The 18,011-nt window shown below is 31.7% G+C and overlaps 1 protein-coding gene across 1 annotated transcript in view; it reads left to right on the plus strand.

The window, feature by feature from the left end:
* Positions 1 to 408: 408 nt before the first annotated feature.
* The window catches only part of LOC113522510 (division abnormally delayed protein), a 138,468-nt gene continuing 120,865 nt past the window's right edge, over positions 409 to 18,011 (plus strand). Inside the window, exon 1 of the mRNA XM_026908213.3 lies at positions 409 to 709. Coding sequence (XP_026764014.2) covers positions 574 to 709 — 136 coding nt within the window. The 5' untranslated portion in view covers positions 409 to 573. The remainder of the gene's footprint in view (positions 710 to 18,011) is intronic.

Raw genomic sequence — 18,011 nt, forward strand, 5'->3', positions numbered from 1 at the left:
GTATCTTATCTAATATTCGATTGCATTTAATTACGATCTAGTGGATTTAGATGTTGTTACAAGTATCAATGTGAAAAAATTTTGAAGAATAAAAACATTCTATCAATATAAAATGACATCTACTTAGAATGATTTATGAATAATTGATAAAATATATTTAAACGTTACTTCTCTAACTTATAAAACAGGTAAATTTACTTTTATAAGTCCGGCAAATGTAGGCGCGTCTAGTGTCATTGGAAAAAAATTCGTCACTAGAAACATCGTACTATCAACATACTATATATCTAATTTGCAATTTGTATTCTATTTTACAGCTGAAAGTGGTATGTGTCATTTAGGCATTTTATTTCTGTTACTAATCTATTTCATGCGATCTGTGGCATCGGTTGGTGGCCATTTCTTACTCTGTGACGGCTATCGTCAGTACGAGAAGACGCACCGATGAGGGTGGACGCGTCTCGCTCGCCCATCAGAACGACGAACGCGCGTTCGCGAGTGGCCAATTAAAAAAAAAAATAACGAAAGCATTTTTAATTTAAAACTTTATATTTTAGCGTGTTAATTGTGAACATGAGGTGTTTTATTGTGATGATGTTGATGGTGGCGTGTGCGGGAGCCGCCGCTGCTGCAGTGGCAGCGTCGTGCGCCAGCTCCGAAGGATTCTTCGCCAGATATAACGCATCAGCTGATGTTAGCGATCATCCAGGTGCGGGTTTTGATATACCTAAGTAAAACATATTGGATGCGATGCTACCAATAAAAGCAATAAAAATGGGAGAATGTATGACATAAAAAAAGTTTATATATTTATTTGTTATGTACTATAGAATTTTATTTATTGTGTTGCAAAATAAAACGGGAAATATATTTACGAGTGTCGTGTTATAGCTCATACGAATAAGAACATAATCCGAGTGTCTTAGTACAGTGTCTTAGACAGTATGAAGAATTTGTTAAAAATTAACAATGAAACGTGGGTGTTCCGGTCACTCGATATTTCTGTAAACGGACGTCACTAACTTTTTGTACGGAACGATGGTGACTGACAGGTGGCTGTAATTGGTTCTGGTAGTGTTTTGGACTCACTGCAATAGAGACATGGCCAAATTCAGGGAGCATAGGCGCAGAGCGGATAGCAGGACCGTTATATTAACGGGTGATGTGATAAAAAGTACTGGAATATTTTATGAAAATGAATCTTGGTCGCTTACAATAGAAAAAAATATCAAAATAGGAAAGAAAAAAAAAAAAACATGAATATAAAAAGGCGCGTCACGCACGTCACTGAAGAATCGCAATAAACTATCGAGGGGTTTAGAGAATGTTAGCTCAAAAAATATTGATTTTAAAATTTAAATACATTTAGTAAACAGTTTCACGTTTAAGCAATTAAATTTATTGATAAGCTGGAATAATTACAGATTTTAATAAGCATAATAATTTGAAAGTATCACATTTTATTTTACTTAACAAATTAAGAATCGATAATAAATCAAAGTTTTAAAATTAAGAAAAAAACGTAGCGCAAACAACTTTAATCTATGAAATGAAAAGAGTACTTATTTTGTAAGAACGATTTACAAATGGTAATATGTAATATAAAAAAGTAACTAATAAAAATAAATGCGCGAGAGGTCACTTATAATGTCAAATAGATACTAGGTGTATAAATAAACACATAAATAACACCTATCGACGTTAAAGCGAAGGGGAACATTGTTGATGCAAATATAAAGATATAGATTAGTTATCTGCATTCGAGTACAAGTGGGGGTGTCTTGTGTCAGCGCACGCGCTGCTCGGCTGCCTTCTCTGATTACCTCTTCACATTCACAGCTGGTTAAACAGCCCACTATCGCTCTGATGCAAATCTTAGAACAGATAATTAAATGTGTAAATTTGTACTTATCATTTCTTATCTAACCAACTAATTAGCTTTTGAAACTTCGCGTAGATTTTGGAAGTAGGAAAACTAATGAAATAGACCAAGTTAGATGGTGTATCAAGATAAAACATACTCGGATTCCAGCTGTTAAGTTCGACCTTCAGGAATACGATTGTGACTAATTTGGTGCAGTAGTTTTTGCGTGATGTCGGCACAAATATACGGATAGATAGATAAACTGACAGACAGAAATTCTAAATAATTATTGTTCGGTCTTTTGTTATTTTATTAAGATTTGTCATGTCAATATTTTCTATGTGTAGACATTGTCTAGTTAGATTTTTATTATACAAGTATGTATAGATAAATTTTTTATTCTTTAATTTAAAATAATACAATCATTAAATTATTAGTTTGTCTATTATTTGTATTTAATAATGTGATTGAACTTAAAACGGAACACTCCTCTCATTTGGCTAAGATTTGGCTATTCTTGCAAATTATATTTAGCCTGCCCCTCTTTGTCAAATGCCAACCGTAAATGCCAAGTGTTAGATATAATAAAATATAACAACATAACGCTATTCTTAGTTCATAAGTAATATACAAACACAAAAAATACCTACGATACTAAAAGTATACCAAATATTTTTTGGTCAACAGTATAATAGTATATCACGATACTTACGATTTCATTGCCAATTTCTAACATTTTCTTCCAGATAATACTAGGTAATATTCATAAAACTGTCTGTCAAATTTTCCGAATAATAACATAATGCTGTTAATTTTTAAGTCAGTTTTTAATATTTATAAATTAAATAACATTTTCAGTCACTGAAATTATGAACTCAACAACTATCAGATTTGAATACTGTCATTTAATTATAAATATCAACCATCAAATTTTTATTTAGTACATCAAAGAATTTCATCAAAATAAATCTTATTTATTTAGAATTATGCTTTTAACTTTAATTAGTCGAATTTAATACGATTTTAATTTCATCATTATTTCGAATTTTATTCAGAACTATGCAATAACGCAATGGAAATTTTGTGTCAAATATTTATTTTGGAACGGGTTAAAACTGACATTGGATTTATATGAGTTTCTTAAAACGTTATTAATATTTGATGCAATATTTATTTATAGGATATGGATTTTATTCACGTTTCTAGAGCGCAAATACGAAAACGACCGCGGAATTGATTGAAAATCAATTTTATTACGCAACATGGTCGCCCTTCTATTTGAAGGCAGTGGTAATCACGCGGCGAAACACCGTTTTATGGGAGGCCTTGGAATTGGGTAGTTTTTTTAATTAATTGCAAATGTTTCGTTTGCTTCTGTTTTCTTCTTTATTGATAAAAATCGCAACTGATTTTTAGGTTCGGATTTAATTATGAGAGACGTTTTAGATAGCATAGGAGACATAAGTTTTTTCATTCTCACATATTGGTTATATTATAATCTCAGTCTTTGTCATACCAGAGAAAGATTTTGTATAAAAGTCATTTGCTTGGGTACCTCTGTCCCATTCGTGTTTCTAGCGTGAAGCAGTTGTGTTTGTATGATTGTGTTTCGGTTTGAAGGGTGGGATATGGCAGTGAATTTACAGGGTACAGAGGAATAACATCTCAGAAATGTCCTCAGAAATGGCAACGCACAGGGGGTATCATGGGCGAAACAGTATTCTCTGTAATGCTCATGTCTATAGGCGACAGTTATTATTTTCCATAAAATAAATGTTTCGCTTGCTTCTGTTTTCTTGTTAAAAATTTCGGATTTAATTATGAGAGATGTTTCAAATAGAACACGAGACAAAAGTTTTTCTAATTCTCACATATTGGTTACATTATAAGTCTTTGCAATGTATATTTACATATTGTATATATATTATATGTACTTATTACATTTGTGTACTAACTGTATCGGCACTTTTTTATATACTTATATTCTGAAGAAATTACTTCGATGACATTTGAAAGTAAATTTTTGTTTTGTTAATTTTACAAGCGCCTGCATAAATGTATAGGATCAAAGCATGTATTTATATTTTCTTTTATTATTGTTTAATGTGAATTTTAATATTCAAATGAATTCGTTGAGCAATTTGTAGTTTTTTTTTTAATGGGTGAAGATTGAATGGTAGTCCCGCTTGCGTTATCGATATATGCTGGCGGGGTACCAATGAGTGATGATAGATGAGAACGAAAACAGATCAGTTAGCCTATCGTGACGAATTTAACAAGAAAGCGCGTGGATGTTATATTTCTATATTGCATGGTAGGTGTTTTACTATGCAATATATATGTTACTTAATGCAGAACATAAGTTTCGTAAATATACAATAAAATCATTTAGCAGTTTTAATAAATTATAAGTCACATAATATGTAGAGCTGAAAATACAATACTTTATTAGTTCAGTTTGAAACGGAATGTTAAGTCAGCTGTTCGATGTGATATGACACCTGACCCTGAACCTCGATCGCATGAATGAAACAATAATACTTATTTATAATCGTTGCCGCAATACTTAAAGACAGTTTTGCATTACATTGAACTCGCTTAAGGTTAATCGTAATGGATTCCAATGGCGGATGTTGAAACGGAATTTATTAGGCCATTGGCAAAAATAAAATGAGGAGTATTCCCTTTCATGTCCCCGTAATGGGAGTGTGCGACGATTTTTGAATATCGAACATTGATATCGGCTCTGATCCACACCGTCGTAAAGCTACTTAGGGGGAAAGTCACGAAAAATTACGAGTGCGAGACGGAACCGCTAGAGGGGCGAGCGGGGAAAGAGAGCGCGGGGTGAATGGCGGCGGGTAGGCTTTGTTGCTTGTGCTGGAATTCCTCGCCTGGGAACCGGGAACCAGGCGTCCCCCGCGCACCGCACACCTGCCCCTGCGCGCATTCCTGCCCTCTCTCACTTTCATTGTTCCCGTCGGTACGGGAGGTCGCCGCTCCATACAAATAATGGAACCAGTCATTTAGTGGGGAGGACTCGTTGGCGCACTCCAATAAACACGTCTGACCTGTCCATAAATGACATTTACTTATCATATATACTTTATAATGTTTATGTTGAACACAATTATCTATGTAGCTTTATTTACATTGTTATCATTATCATTCAAATCAATTTATCATGACAGTCTGAACGTTTATTACGTCGCATGTTCAACTCAACCAATGAGTTTGTTTATCTAATCATCAATTTGACAGTTAACAGTAAAGTTACAAAAACGGAAATTTGTAGATGCACCTGCTGGTGAATTGTAATAAAATCATCCCCTAATAACAACAATAGAGGCCGGCCATTATTATTGTAATATATCAGCGGGCTCCGTGAGTTAGTCATCGGAGTCTGCGTCGAATTTTGATTCATTTCGAATGCCCGGAATGCCATTGTGCTGCCGACACTACCTGCTCCGACACAGGTATTGGGCCGTACACCTCAGTCATTTGTGTTTATACATTGTGACAAACGCTTGTTAGTTGTGAAGTGTTATTATCAACAAGGGTGGCATTTATTGCCAGTTGTTCTATGCCACTTGTTTTATGTTTCATTTACCCTGCACTTATGAAAATATTTGTTTAATACTGCAGTTGTTGACGACATTGAATAATATATTCTAACGTTATAAATCCATATTACTTCTATTTATATTCTGCATACATTAAAAGATTTTTTTTTTAATGAATGATAATGGAATGGTGACCCCGCCGGCGCTAAACGGTATACGTGGGCGGCGCATCAGTGAGGGATGGTAGGTGAGAATGAAATTTAATAGGATGGTTTCTAGGGGGGACTACGTGGAGGTCGACCTGACAGGGTATATTGCTAGCAATGGGAACTAACCTGCTCGTTACTAACAATCCCTTCCCCCGCGCCGTTGCAGTCGTCCGTATTACTAACAACCATGTCCAATGTGAAATACATGTTCAATGTTTGTTACTCGATCACGTTTAAATAGCTGAATTGATTTGAATGAATATTACACAGCTGATGCTGAGATATATCTCGGTATAAGACATGTGATTTTTACCTTAATTTATGCGTACAGCTAACATTATTGTCTATTTGTTGATTTTTTTATGTATCTAATAGTTTTTTTTTTATGGATGAAAATGGAATGGCAACCCCACCTGCGCTAACAGTATACGCTGGCAGGGGACCAGTGAAGGGTGATCTATGAGAATGAAAACAGGTCAGTTAGCTCATCATGATGAATTTATCAGGAATTAACCATGATAGTTTCCAGGGGGAACTGCGTGGAGGTCGACCTGGTTGGGTATATTGCTAGCAATGAGATTCTCAGTCTTCATTACTAACAATCCCTTTCCCCCTGTATCCAATAGTTAGTATTGACTGTTGGTATACTGGTGGAGTTTTTTTTACTCGTCTAGCTTTCTATCTGATGGTTAATATAGTCAACGCAATCTTTGACATAAAATACTATACTTAGAAGGGGATTTTATAGTGTATTTGTATGTTGTTTATTGTTAAATAGTACCTAAGTATATAGTCCATGACCTGAGTTTTTCGACGTTTATGTTCATGGGCGGTAGATATATATATATATATATATATATATATATATATATATATATATATATATATGCCTATAGACATGAGCAGTACAATGGACATGAGCATACTGTTTCGCCCATGATACCCCCCCATGCGTTGCCATTCTTGAGGACTCAGGTGTTATTCCTCTGTACCCAGTAAATTCACGCATATTTTGTGATATCTATGACTACTTTATTCAAGACTATAGAGAGGGTTACCTCTTTTCATTGACATCATCAGCTTGTTTAATACTGTCTAGTACGTATCTATATATAGTAATAGGTATATAAAATCCAATTTCACAATTCAACATTGAAATACTTAAGATTTCAATTATTTTTTTGATAAATTGAAATTCAGTAATGCAATGTTTCCAAAGTATTATTCGTGACAATTGCACATTCTATGAATTCACTTGTGAATGAAGATAGCTCTGTCTTTATGAGTTTCTTTAATAGCACTTGACCGCTTTTGGACTTATGAATAGCCTTCGAATTCTCGGTTTCCGGAAATAATAAGAAGTAACAAAGTGTTAAAGGTGGGTCTTTATGAGGGATGCGTCATCGGTGCCACAAATGAAAATTTTCATTGTTAACGTTACGTTTGTATGTCACGGTAAACGACCGCTATAGTGGTGATAATGTTTACATAGAACTTTTCAAAACAATTTGCAAAACGTTGTATAATATTTTATACACTTTTCTAAGTTTAGTATGATAATAAGTTCTTCTAATATTATAAACTAGCGGCCCGTCTCGGCTTCGTACGGGTGGACATGTTTACATTTTAAAAAATGGTTATTGTGACATAACGATAATAGTTGGACATATAGTATCGCGAAGTTTTTTGTAGTTATTGATATTTTCTTCAATATTGTAGAACATACTTTTGTTCTATCACCAATATTTTCCGTAGCGCACGCGACGAAAGATAATTCATAGCATTTTTTTACACCTTGAGATACGTTACTAAAGTTTTAGTAAGGATCCTTAATCTTTTCTAGTAATAAATATAGCCTATATTACTCAGGATGAATGTAGCTTTAAAATTTTCGAACCACTCTTTGGAATCAACTTCAATATTTCCGAACCGATACGACAACATAACCTTCAAGAAAAGAGCATATTCCTTTTTAAAAGGCCGGCAGCACACCTGCAATGCCGTAGGTGTTGTGGGTGACCATGGGCGGCGGTAGTCACTTACTATCAGGTGAGCCGCATGCTCGTTTGCCCCCTGTGTTGTAAAAAAAAATAGTGAAATAATTTTTGAAATCGGCAAAATAGTTTTTGAGTTTATTCAATACAAACATATATACACACAAAAATACAAATCTTTCCTCTTTATAATATTAGTGTAGATGTGAAAATTTATAAAAAATATTGAATATTTATTTGTTACTAAATAATACTTAAATGGTTGAATGGATTTGAATGAAATTCGGTACACAGGAAGGTTGTAGCTCAACACAGAGTATTTTATATACCAAGACATTAGGGCAAAGCCGCGGAAATTGCTTATAAAGTATAGTAAAATTTGAAAATATCAACAGGAAAACTAAATTAACTATACATTATAGTAATGGCCTATTAACCGAGGATAAATGGATTAAATATTTTCATAAAATAACAACGGAAACAGTGTTTAATAGCCGTCCGCTAAGCATTCTGGGGAAGCCTTATTGTTATTCATGGGGTGATTATTTATTTTTTCTTAGTTATTGCTAACGCATAATGCGGCTCTAATTCGAACCCTTATCTATTAATAGCGTGCTTTAGTTTAATAACTGATTCTATCGTTAATTTTTGTATGGACACGCGCGGTACACAGTGTAGAATGAATGGTTTAACGGCTGTTTATAAACGAGTTGTTTCATATTCTTGTATTTGAATGGGTAACTAATGTTTCCGCTTCGAACACATTGCCATTGATATTTTATTTTGAACCAACTCCAAAAAGGAGAACGTTATCAATTTGTATGGTTTTTTTTTATATATTTATTTTACTTATCTTAGCGAATTCCTAATAGATATTGTTTTTTTTTTTCAATTTAATGTGATTTTCGGTTAAATAAATAACTAACCACTTTTTCCTCTTATCAATTTCATGCTGGTTTTGACCAAGTTTTTTACTTAACTACTGAAAGAAGGAGGATAATGCTTCATTTATACAAGTTATATGTATGTATAAGAAGATGACTTGAGATTTTCTTGTAAATATATATAAATGTACGTATATGTAATGATACCTACATCTTAATTACAGGATAACGGTGGTCATAAACTGTCAAAAGTTTATTTTATAGTCCGGTTTTGTAGTTTGTTTAAAAAAATATAAATATTATGATTTCATATCGATATTTCTGAAGACGTGCGTCATTAAAAAATAAATGCAGTAGGTATATATTAGTACTGATGGTATAAATTACTGTTGTATCAATCTAAGCCGCTATTATCGTCACCGACCTTCCATGAGGAAGGCGGTTTCTTCTTAAGAAAACAAGCGGTAAAGATTATAATTAAATTGTAAAAAAAAATATATATATTGTCATTATTATCACATTAAATTAGTATATATATTTTTATAAACATATAATGTTTGTAACGGTAAATTTAAATAGGATATTTGGGGGTTAAAATGTTGCTGTATACAAAACATAATACAATTAGTTTTTTGCCTATTTACTAATATACACTTGTATAACACTTTTATTGCGAGATATTGGGTATACGAAATAATCGTATTACAATCTATGTACAATGGCTATTTTTCGATTAATAATGCTTTAAAATTTTATATTATATAATTTTTTATATAGTTAAATATGTTTGGTTCGTGAATTTTTTTCTGTTGTATTACATGTATGTTAGTTACTGACTTCTGGGTAATACTATTTTTATTTGCATAAAGTTATCGAAGTCTTGTAGTGTGTCGATCCACAGTGTGTGGAACTCCTTGCTACATTTTTTCTTATATATTTTTTTGTAAATATATTTTTTTTAAATTATATATTTAACATTACATTATACATTTTTTACCGTCATTGCGTGTGGTTACTTTGTGTTTTCCTTTTATTAGAAGAAAAAAACCAATACAGCCTCCTATTTAGTTACTCAACCAGTTCCTCTACTTCACACAGATTAAGTATTTTTACAGAAGCATGTCAAACCTATAGTTTAACTGTCATAATGTGTGGAAATATTAGGATAGAGTTTTACTTTCGCGTTTATAAGAACGTCACCAGAACGTAATGCGATTCCATTCGTTTGTACGACCTTTAGGCATTTTTACTGAACATTTTGTGCAAATTACAGAGATATAATTAAATGACGGCTGAGGCGTCTATTCGTTGAACAGAGGGACCTTAACGACATTTTATAAGATGAGTAGGCTCGCATTAAGCCGCTCGCATAAAATTGTAGCGGTATTCGAGAATTAATTAGAGTAAGATAAGATGTGCTAATTATTCTTGGGGCTTGGGCATATTGTATCTGTTAGCTAGTGTTGTAGCTCGTCGATATCATAGGTTATCGTGGTTCATTATGAACGCCAGCGCGTCTCGTAGTTATTTAAGGTAGATAGGCTAATTTATTCTATGTTTACATATTAGGGTTGGTCCACAAAGCGAGCAAATACGTTGGTTCGTTAATTTTTCCTCTACTCAATGTTTTTTTCCTTACTGGCACATGTTAAGGGATATTATACCTTTACGTTACGAACGTTTTTGTAATAATCTTCGGGATATATTTTTATCAGTCATATTGGAGTCTTTTATAATTGACAATAGTATGCCACGATATCGCATGATTTTATCGAGTTTTTTATACAATAAGATAATATAAAATATGTACAATGGAATGAAGACACTTTTCAATTTTTGTGTTATGATTAAATGGTGGTTGGAGGTTGATGGCTAACATGTAAGGTTGTAGAACGTTTGGTAGTAATAGTAGTGATCAATCTTCGACTGTTGGCAGTCGCTCATATACTAATGGTAGTGGAATTAAATAGAATAATTCTAATCAAATAACTAATGATATGAAATTCCGCATGTATACATACATAGCTCTACATACTTAGGCTACCCTACCTACGTACGTAGAAGCCCTACGGTTGTTATAGATAAGTTAGAAATTTATTACATAGTTCAGTATTCAATTCTATACATAGTAGTACCTTATCTAATTAATTAATCAGTATAGTTTACACAGATGAAGACACTTTAGAATTTTCTCTAATGTCATTGCCATATATTGTACTAAGTTATTGGTATAGTTTTTAATATTACTTATTGATTACTTAAATAGTGGCTTTCTATAAATTAAGCGTAAACTTAGATAAATACGAGACAACTAAATACACAGTTCGTGATTCATTGCTCAAGCCCAAAGGTTAACTGGTAGAAATTGCTACTAGCATTAAGTTAGCTTTTGTACCATATTTTCATTTGATTAATAAAGTTATTTAAATAAACAAATAAAGAGTCTATTTTGGGCGAAGGAGTTTCTGAGCTTCGTTCAAGATGGTTTTATATATGTTACAATAATGGCTGGGGTGACTACAGTTGTACAAACTGAGGTATAGGAAAATGTCAGTATAATGTTTAGTTGTTTGATTTTTTATTCGATATAAAACTTATATATTTAGATTTTGGAGTAGTTTTATATCTAAAGCACTTTTAATTACAATTAATGAATACGTTTGTGTAGTATATACCAAATATACAAATCTATTTACTCTGATTTAAATGTTTGGTATACTGCACATATAAATTGTAACTTCAATTAATAGATAAATATATTATCCTAGTTTAAAAAGATACGTCACGTCACACGTTACCGATAATATTTTGTAGTGGAAGGATTTCTTTGCTTATATATAAAAGCTAATCTTTAGAATTATGTATTTTAAAATTTCTTTCATAAATAGAAAGCCGAATTTACGATTTCCGTGGAAACTCCCACAGGAACGGCAAATGACGTAATCCACGAAGCTGCGGGTTTCCTTCTGTTAATTTGTAGATAAACGATTTGTGACGTAAAATCTGTTTTATTGCACTACAATTATAGGTTGATACACGTAAGATGTGAACGTGTTTTCTGATTTCATATAATATTTGATGTAATTATAATATATGATTTATGTTTTTTTTTAATAGCCTAAGAAAGCAGAATAGTCGATAATTTGTGGTTAGAGGCGATCGTGTATCGATTATAGTTTTTTGTGTAGGTCTTTGAGTACTTCATAACTGGTCTGTTAGCCTCCGTATGCTCTATCGCACAATTATAAGTCATGCGAAATTGAATAAATATTTGTTTAATAATAACTGCAAAAAACGTTCTAGTACGTATATGTCTTGTGGTATTGAAATAAATCCAATAATGTAAAAATATTACGGTTTAAATTCGTTTGTACTTTTTATGTGTATGGGTATGTTATGCGATATCTTCGTTAAAATTGAACAGATTATTATTTTTGCAATCGATAGAGTTTATTAACCTGTCGGTTCCATATTAGGTGACTTTTTTATGATTAAAATTTCTATTTTTTTGCAGATCAAACTTTTAAATGTATAATACAATAAAGACATATTTAAAAACATAGATTATAATATTCAATTATATATACACCTGAAAAATAATTAATGTTCATATTTCAACAATCGGGTAAAAATGATCTCATTTAGTGAAATAATACTAAAAAGCGGTGCTTCCACTTCGGAATATCTCGCTGAAATCAGCTTTTAACCATTGAAGGGCACTTACATTAAATAGAACAGGCAAAGCTAGTAGCAATTACTTAATTAAAATGACGCTCAAGTTTTGCTTTAGTTTAGTACTTAAAATATTACGTTTTGGTTTCTTTATCTATTAGATTATTAAAGCTACGTCCAAAAGTAATATCAAACATTTAATTTTAGGACATAATAAAATTATGTAAGAGTGAAAATTTAAAATTTTATTAAATCTGTAGATCTTTATATAGATACTTATTTATTTATTTAACACTATTGCACCAATTCTACATGAATTGTTGAAGTATTTATATAGTACAAGAGGCGGTTATATTGTTAAGCAAACTGTTCAAGGTAATCTTTGGTAGAGGGAATTAAAGAATGAAAGTATAGGTGGCGCGTAAACGTATGTAAAAAATGTAAAACTAATTATTCGAAGATAAGTACAATTATGTACATACATAAATATACACATACACAATACTAATATACATATATAATACATATAATTCGGGTGGGAACGAAGGAGAACCAAGTAATTATAGGAATGTGTAGTGGGATTTAACTAAGTTTTTAAAAATACTCAGGCATTGAGCGTACTATATAGAGATAGGAAGCGAATTTTATAAATGAATTGCTTGCATAGAAAAGGATTTGGAGTAGAAAGAGGAAGAAAGAGTAAAAATAGAAGAGGATAATATATACAATTTTTAACGAACATGGACAATTATTTTTATTACACATTAAGTCTTTATGCATTAATTCAATTAAAATAAAACTAATAATTCCAAAAACAATGTTTTTAATAATTAAGACGGGTAAACCCAATTAAAAATAAACAAACAGCCTTAAACTATACTGAGTCACAATCAATGTGAGTAGTGTAATCTGATAGGGAAGCCGGTCCCGGGTCGGATGTGAAACCGATAGTTCGGGTCACCGCTCATTGCTTTTATATAAGCACACTTACCACCTGTTACCAAATACCACAATATTATCGATTTTCTTTAACAATATATTGTAATACGAGAATTGCTAATGTATTATATACATGGAAGTGGTGTTAACCCATTACGACTTTGAATATTTCCATACATGTAAGATTCAATGGCGAGACTCATTGGAGGCGTTTTAAAATGCAGTAATAGAAATCTAATTGTGTGGCAACGTAAATTTTATTTTTGCATGAAACATTTTCGCATGAATATTCGTGAAACGAAGTTCGCTACGCGCGTGTTAGATATTTATTTTAAATTATATCAATTTTCTTAAACATCTTGTGTCAAAATGTGTACCTACATTTATTACAAAAAATCAGACTAATTACTTTAAATATAATGAAATATTAAAATTGTTATTATACCAAATTTTGTAATGAATTATTCTTGTAATGTATATAAAATACTAATTTATATTTTAATTGATTTTATAATTATTTATTATCATGATACTTAAATAAAAAGTAATTAAATTGTAAAAACACGTGGTCTCACTGACTTGTTCACTCGAATTCGGCTCTGTAGATATAAAAGATTGTTATTTGGGTTGGTAAACACTTCTTGTCCAACCGTTGAATAGAGCGGAGGTCCTCTTGCTGTATCAAGAGTGAACAAGTATAGTAAAGCACGTGGTCATTATATAAAATATATCACAATTATTGTTAATGGAAGTCCTAAAGAAACTATAGTTAAATAAGTGTGAATGGATTAACAAAAGTTGGGTATTTATGTTATATTATTTGTTATATGTAAAATATACAAAGTAAAATATTAAATATATGATTTAATAGTATGATATCTAAAATAAATGAACTGTGTGAACTTGTGCTTCATTTCTATTTATTACCAAGAGGTTTACAACCTTTATATTGCTAAAGAATATATCATATACTTGTAAAGTTAGTATTACGTAGTACCCCACACATATCATATTATTTATATATATTAAATATTATAAATAATAATACCACATTTTTGAAACGCGCATTCCGCAGTACGCAGTTCGTTACGAGCGCATTCTATTAGACAACGTCGGTTACACGGCCGTTTTGTGGAAGCTAGAGTTGACTGCGCGTGCATTCGAGCATATTATTTTATATTTTCTCATGGACTATTTGTTGCTTACCAAGAATTTATCTAAAAGTTTTTGATGCGTCTGAGACGTAGGTCATATCTCATAGGATTCTGAGAAGTGATGCTTTACTTTATGATTAAATTTCTTCTTTTATGCAACTTGAACTAGCAAAAAAGATGACAGTTCACCTGAAACTATATTCTTAATTTATTCGCAATTGCAGTATTACCAATTTATTTATTAATTCTTTATTGACCATACTACAAAATATTGTTTGATACAGCAGACTTAATGCTAAATAGTAATCAACCTCCTAATGAAGGTTTAGAAAAACAGAAATGTAATTATGCATTAAAAATAATGAAAATTATTAAATGGGTTAATAGTTACAGACGTATACGTTACTGCTACATATTGTAAATTATAAATATGAATATATTTATATGAATACATTAAACATATACAAATATATACCATAAAAAAGGAAAAGTGACGGTGATGATGATCTACTTTTACAGCTTCTTCATAAGAGATTTATGGACTTAAATAAAAGCAAATGTGTTAGACACCTTTCTTATGGTAATAGGTAGCGCATTTCAGAGTCCTAAAGCCTTAAGACCTAAGAAGTTAGAGCAAGATGGTGAAATAGACAGAGCAAGAAAATTGTCAGAGCGAAGTTCGCGAGCGTAAGAAGTACAGATAATCGTAAAGTCACACACCAATTGTGTCAAAATAATTGTATTATCAAATGTGTTGAGACAAACAAACACTGAATTAGCTGTTTTTAACAAACATAATTAATTTGTGTGTTAAATAGTTAATCTTTTTACATGGGTTTATGATTAGATATTCAGTACCAAAAAACTTTTAACTTTTATATTATTAACTTTCAGACTTTCGAGTTGCATGGTTTAGCATAAAACATTATAATAGACGGAAATTAATGCGATAACTTAAGTAAACTACGATAATTTATTTTTCCCCTTCCTTTCCCGTGGTTGTCGTAAGAGGCGACATGGGGAACTTAATTGTTAAGGGATAGGCAGCAGCGTCCTTCTTTAAACGACACTAAAGCCTGTGGTTACCAATCCGTCAAGTGTAACAACTACTAGTTAAAACTCCCGGTTAACGGCTGATAAGATGATGATGTTAATTTAACTGAGTTATCTTTATGTTTCGACCAGGTTACAAGTAGACTGACTTCTTTACCGAAGTAATTTCGCATTGTTTGACAATTCCTTATTTATATAGAAAAATTAGATTACAGTTTTATGTTTAGGAAAGAACTAAGGTTGTAAACCACGAAGAGTGTGTTAGCTTTTATTGTATAGCTTTTATAACACCCATGATAGTTCATGGAACGTGTTAATTTTTGCCTGACTACCCTGAGTCTGTAAGCAGTTCGGCAAGTTTCCATACCGTGTCTCAAGGTTAAGGTAAATTAAAAATAATTGCTGCACATTGGATAATAATTTTACAGATTTCGTCTAATTTGCGTTGGTTTTTGTTTGGGCACGTAATAAGCAGTTCTGTGAAGAAAGTAATATATACATTTCTTTTTGTAAGTTTGTAAGTATTCATGATTTTGAAAGTAGTAGTGTTTTGTTTTTTTTATAATGGAATGAGAAATAAACTAATAGAGCTAACTGATGAATATCTTAATAAGATAATGTTTTAATGAAACATAATGAAAACTTAAATATAAAAAGATGGTGCTCAAGTCCAATAGAAGTACAACTAAATATCGCTTGATTTTTTTGATAATTTACTGTTTTTGTGATAATTTCCATAAAACTTGGTTACCTTGTCATTAAGTTCTATTGAAATGGACTATCAATTAGTTTTTTTTAAATAATTGTATTTACTTTAGTTTAAAATCGTTTCATTAAGTATTATTAATTATGATTTTTTTGTGTAATTATTTTTAACTTACTTAATTTGTATCATTTTTTGAAGGGAAGAGTACAAAGTTTTTCATTTATTTATAATGCTGAAACACGTCATCATGTTTTTACTAAGTAGGTATTATAAAGACATAATAAATAAAAACTAATATACTCGTATATAATCAAGTAGAATATCTAGGTATAAAGTGTATTTTTATAACTTAGAATGGCAAACAACCTTCGCCTATACTAGGTACTATTTACAACATAAATTATACTGTGACACCCAGCGTAATTCTTATGCATTGCCGTCCTGAGCTCAAAAATGTTCTACCTCCACATTCACAGTAATATCATTGTCGTATCTCATCAGACCGCAACCATAAAACTAAATCCTTATTCCAAATCTCAAAACACAACCATGCATGTACAGCTACTTACATATGTGCAATCTGCAGACGTTTGAGTGAGACAGAGATATCCATTCGGACAACTTTGAATAAACTGACAAAATGTTATTATAATGTTATTTATATAAATGATCCATAATGATGGTTGGAACCGCCGCGTCTTGAATGCGTCTCCTGATGACATATCCGTCGTTTTCGGTTGAATTCTTATCGTTAACGAGCTATGATGGCAGGTTCTGTGACAGGAAGAGGGCCATTTCATTGTGGTGGATAAATTGAATTAATCTAATCAGGCGACAAATTGCCTTTTAGGTGACGCGCTACGTACGTCATACTTAGTGCAGAGATCGGTTGTTCATGGGAAGTATGTATGTATGTAATTAAAAAGTATATTATAAACCAAATTGTAATTATAGATTTCTCAATTTGCATCTTCTACTGCTTGTACAACGGACTGTGCTCAGAGGAATTGTTCTGTATGATGTCCACGGCCTCTTTCTATTATCGTAAAGCTCGCTGTCAAAAGGAAGTTCATCCTCGAATCTTAGAGTTTGCATGATCATGTACAGCGCGGTTTCCTTCTTGGAACGTTCAGGTTATGAAATGAGCTCCTTGTCAAGATTTTTTCAAAAAACTATAGCATAGGATTCAATTAGTAACAACTGATGTTTATATTTTAAGGATGAACAATATGTGAACGCTGTTTATTATTAACATGATGGTCATAACGCTTTCAATATATCATCTTATCTTACTAATATAATAAAACTGTAATAAGACGGTGTCCGTACATGAAACATCATCATCATCATCATCATCATCATTTCAGTCATTATTCGTTCACTGTTGGACATAAGGACTTAATACACTATTTGAAAAAAAAATATATGAGGGTCTTAATAAGAGTAATATAAGTATATATCGATATAAGCCAAAACAATAAGTTTTAGAATTTTTGTTTGACTGTCTGTCTGTATGTTTGTTATGGTATTACGTAAAAACTACTACATCGTATTGAATGAGGTTTTCATAGTTGTGATCTTAAAGGTCTGACTTAAAGTTTGGTTTGTTTTATCTTGATACCGTCTAAAACTGAATACCTATTGCCAAAATTTACTAATAATATACTTACATAAATAAATATATACATAATTAATTTACTAATAGTCCATGAATCATTATCACTCAACAATATGTACGTTGCCGGAATAATTTTATTATATGAATGATATAAAGAAAGGAATATATATACAGAGAAATTATTATAGGTATCTATTACACTTTTATTCGAGGCCGTATATAATTGGCGTTGAGTATAACATATCCCTCAAGGGGGAAAAGGATTGTTAGCAATGAAGTTTGACAGCCCCATTGCTAGCAATATACCTTATTAGGTCGACCTCCACGTGGTTTCCCCCTGGAAACCATCGTGAAC

This window comes from Galleria mellonella, unplaced genomic scaffold, assembly GCF_026898425.1.
Source record: "Galleria mellonella isolate WM207_F2 unplaced genomic scaffold, CSIRO_AGI_GalMel_v1 utg38, whole genome shotgun sequence".
Lineage (NCBI taxonomy): Eukaryota > Metazoa > Arthropoda > Insecta > Lepidoptera > Pyralidae > Galleria > Galleria mellonella.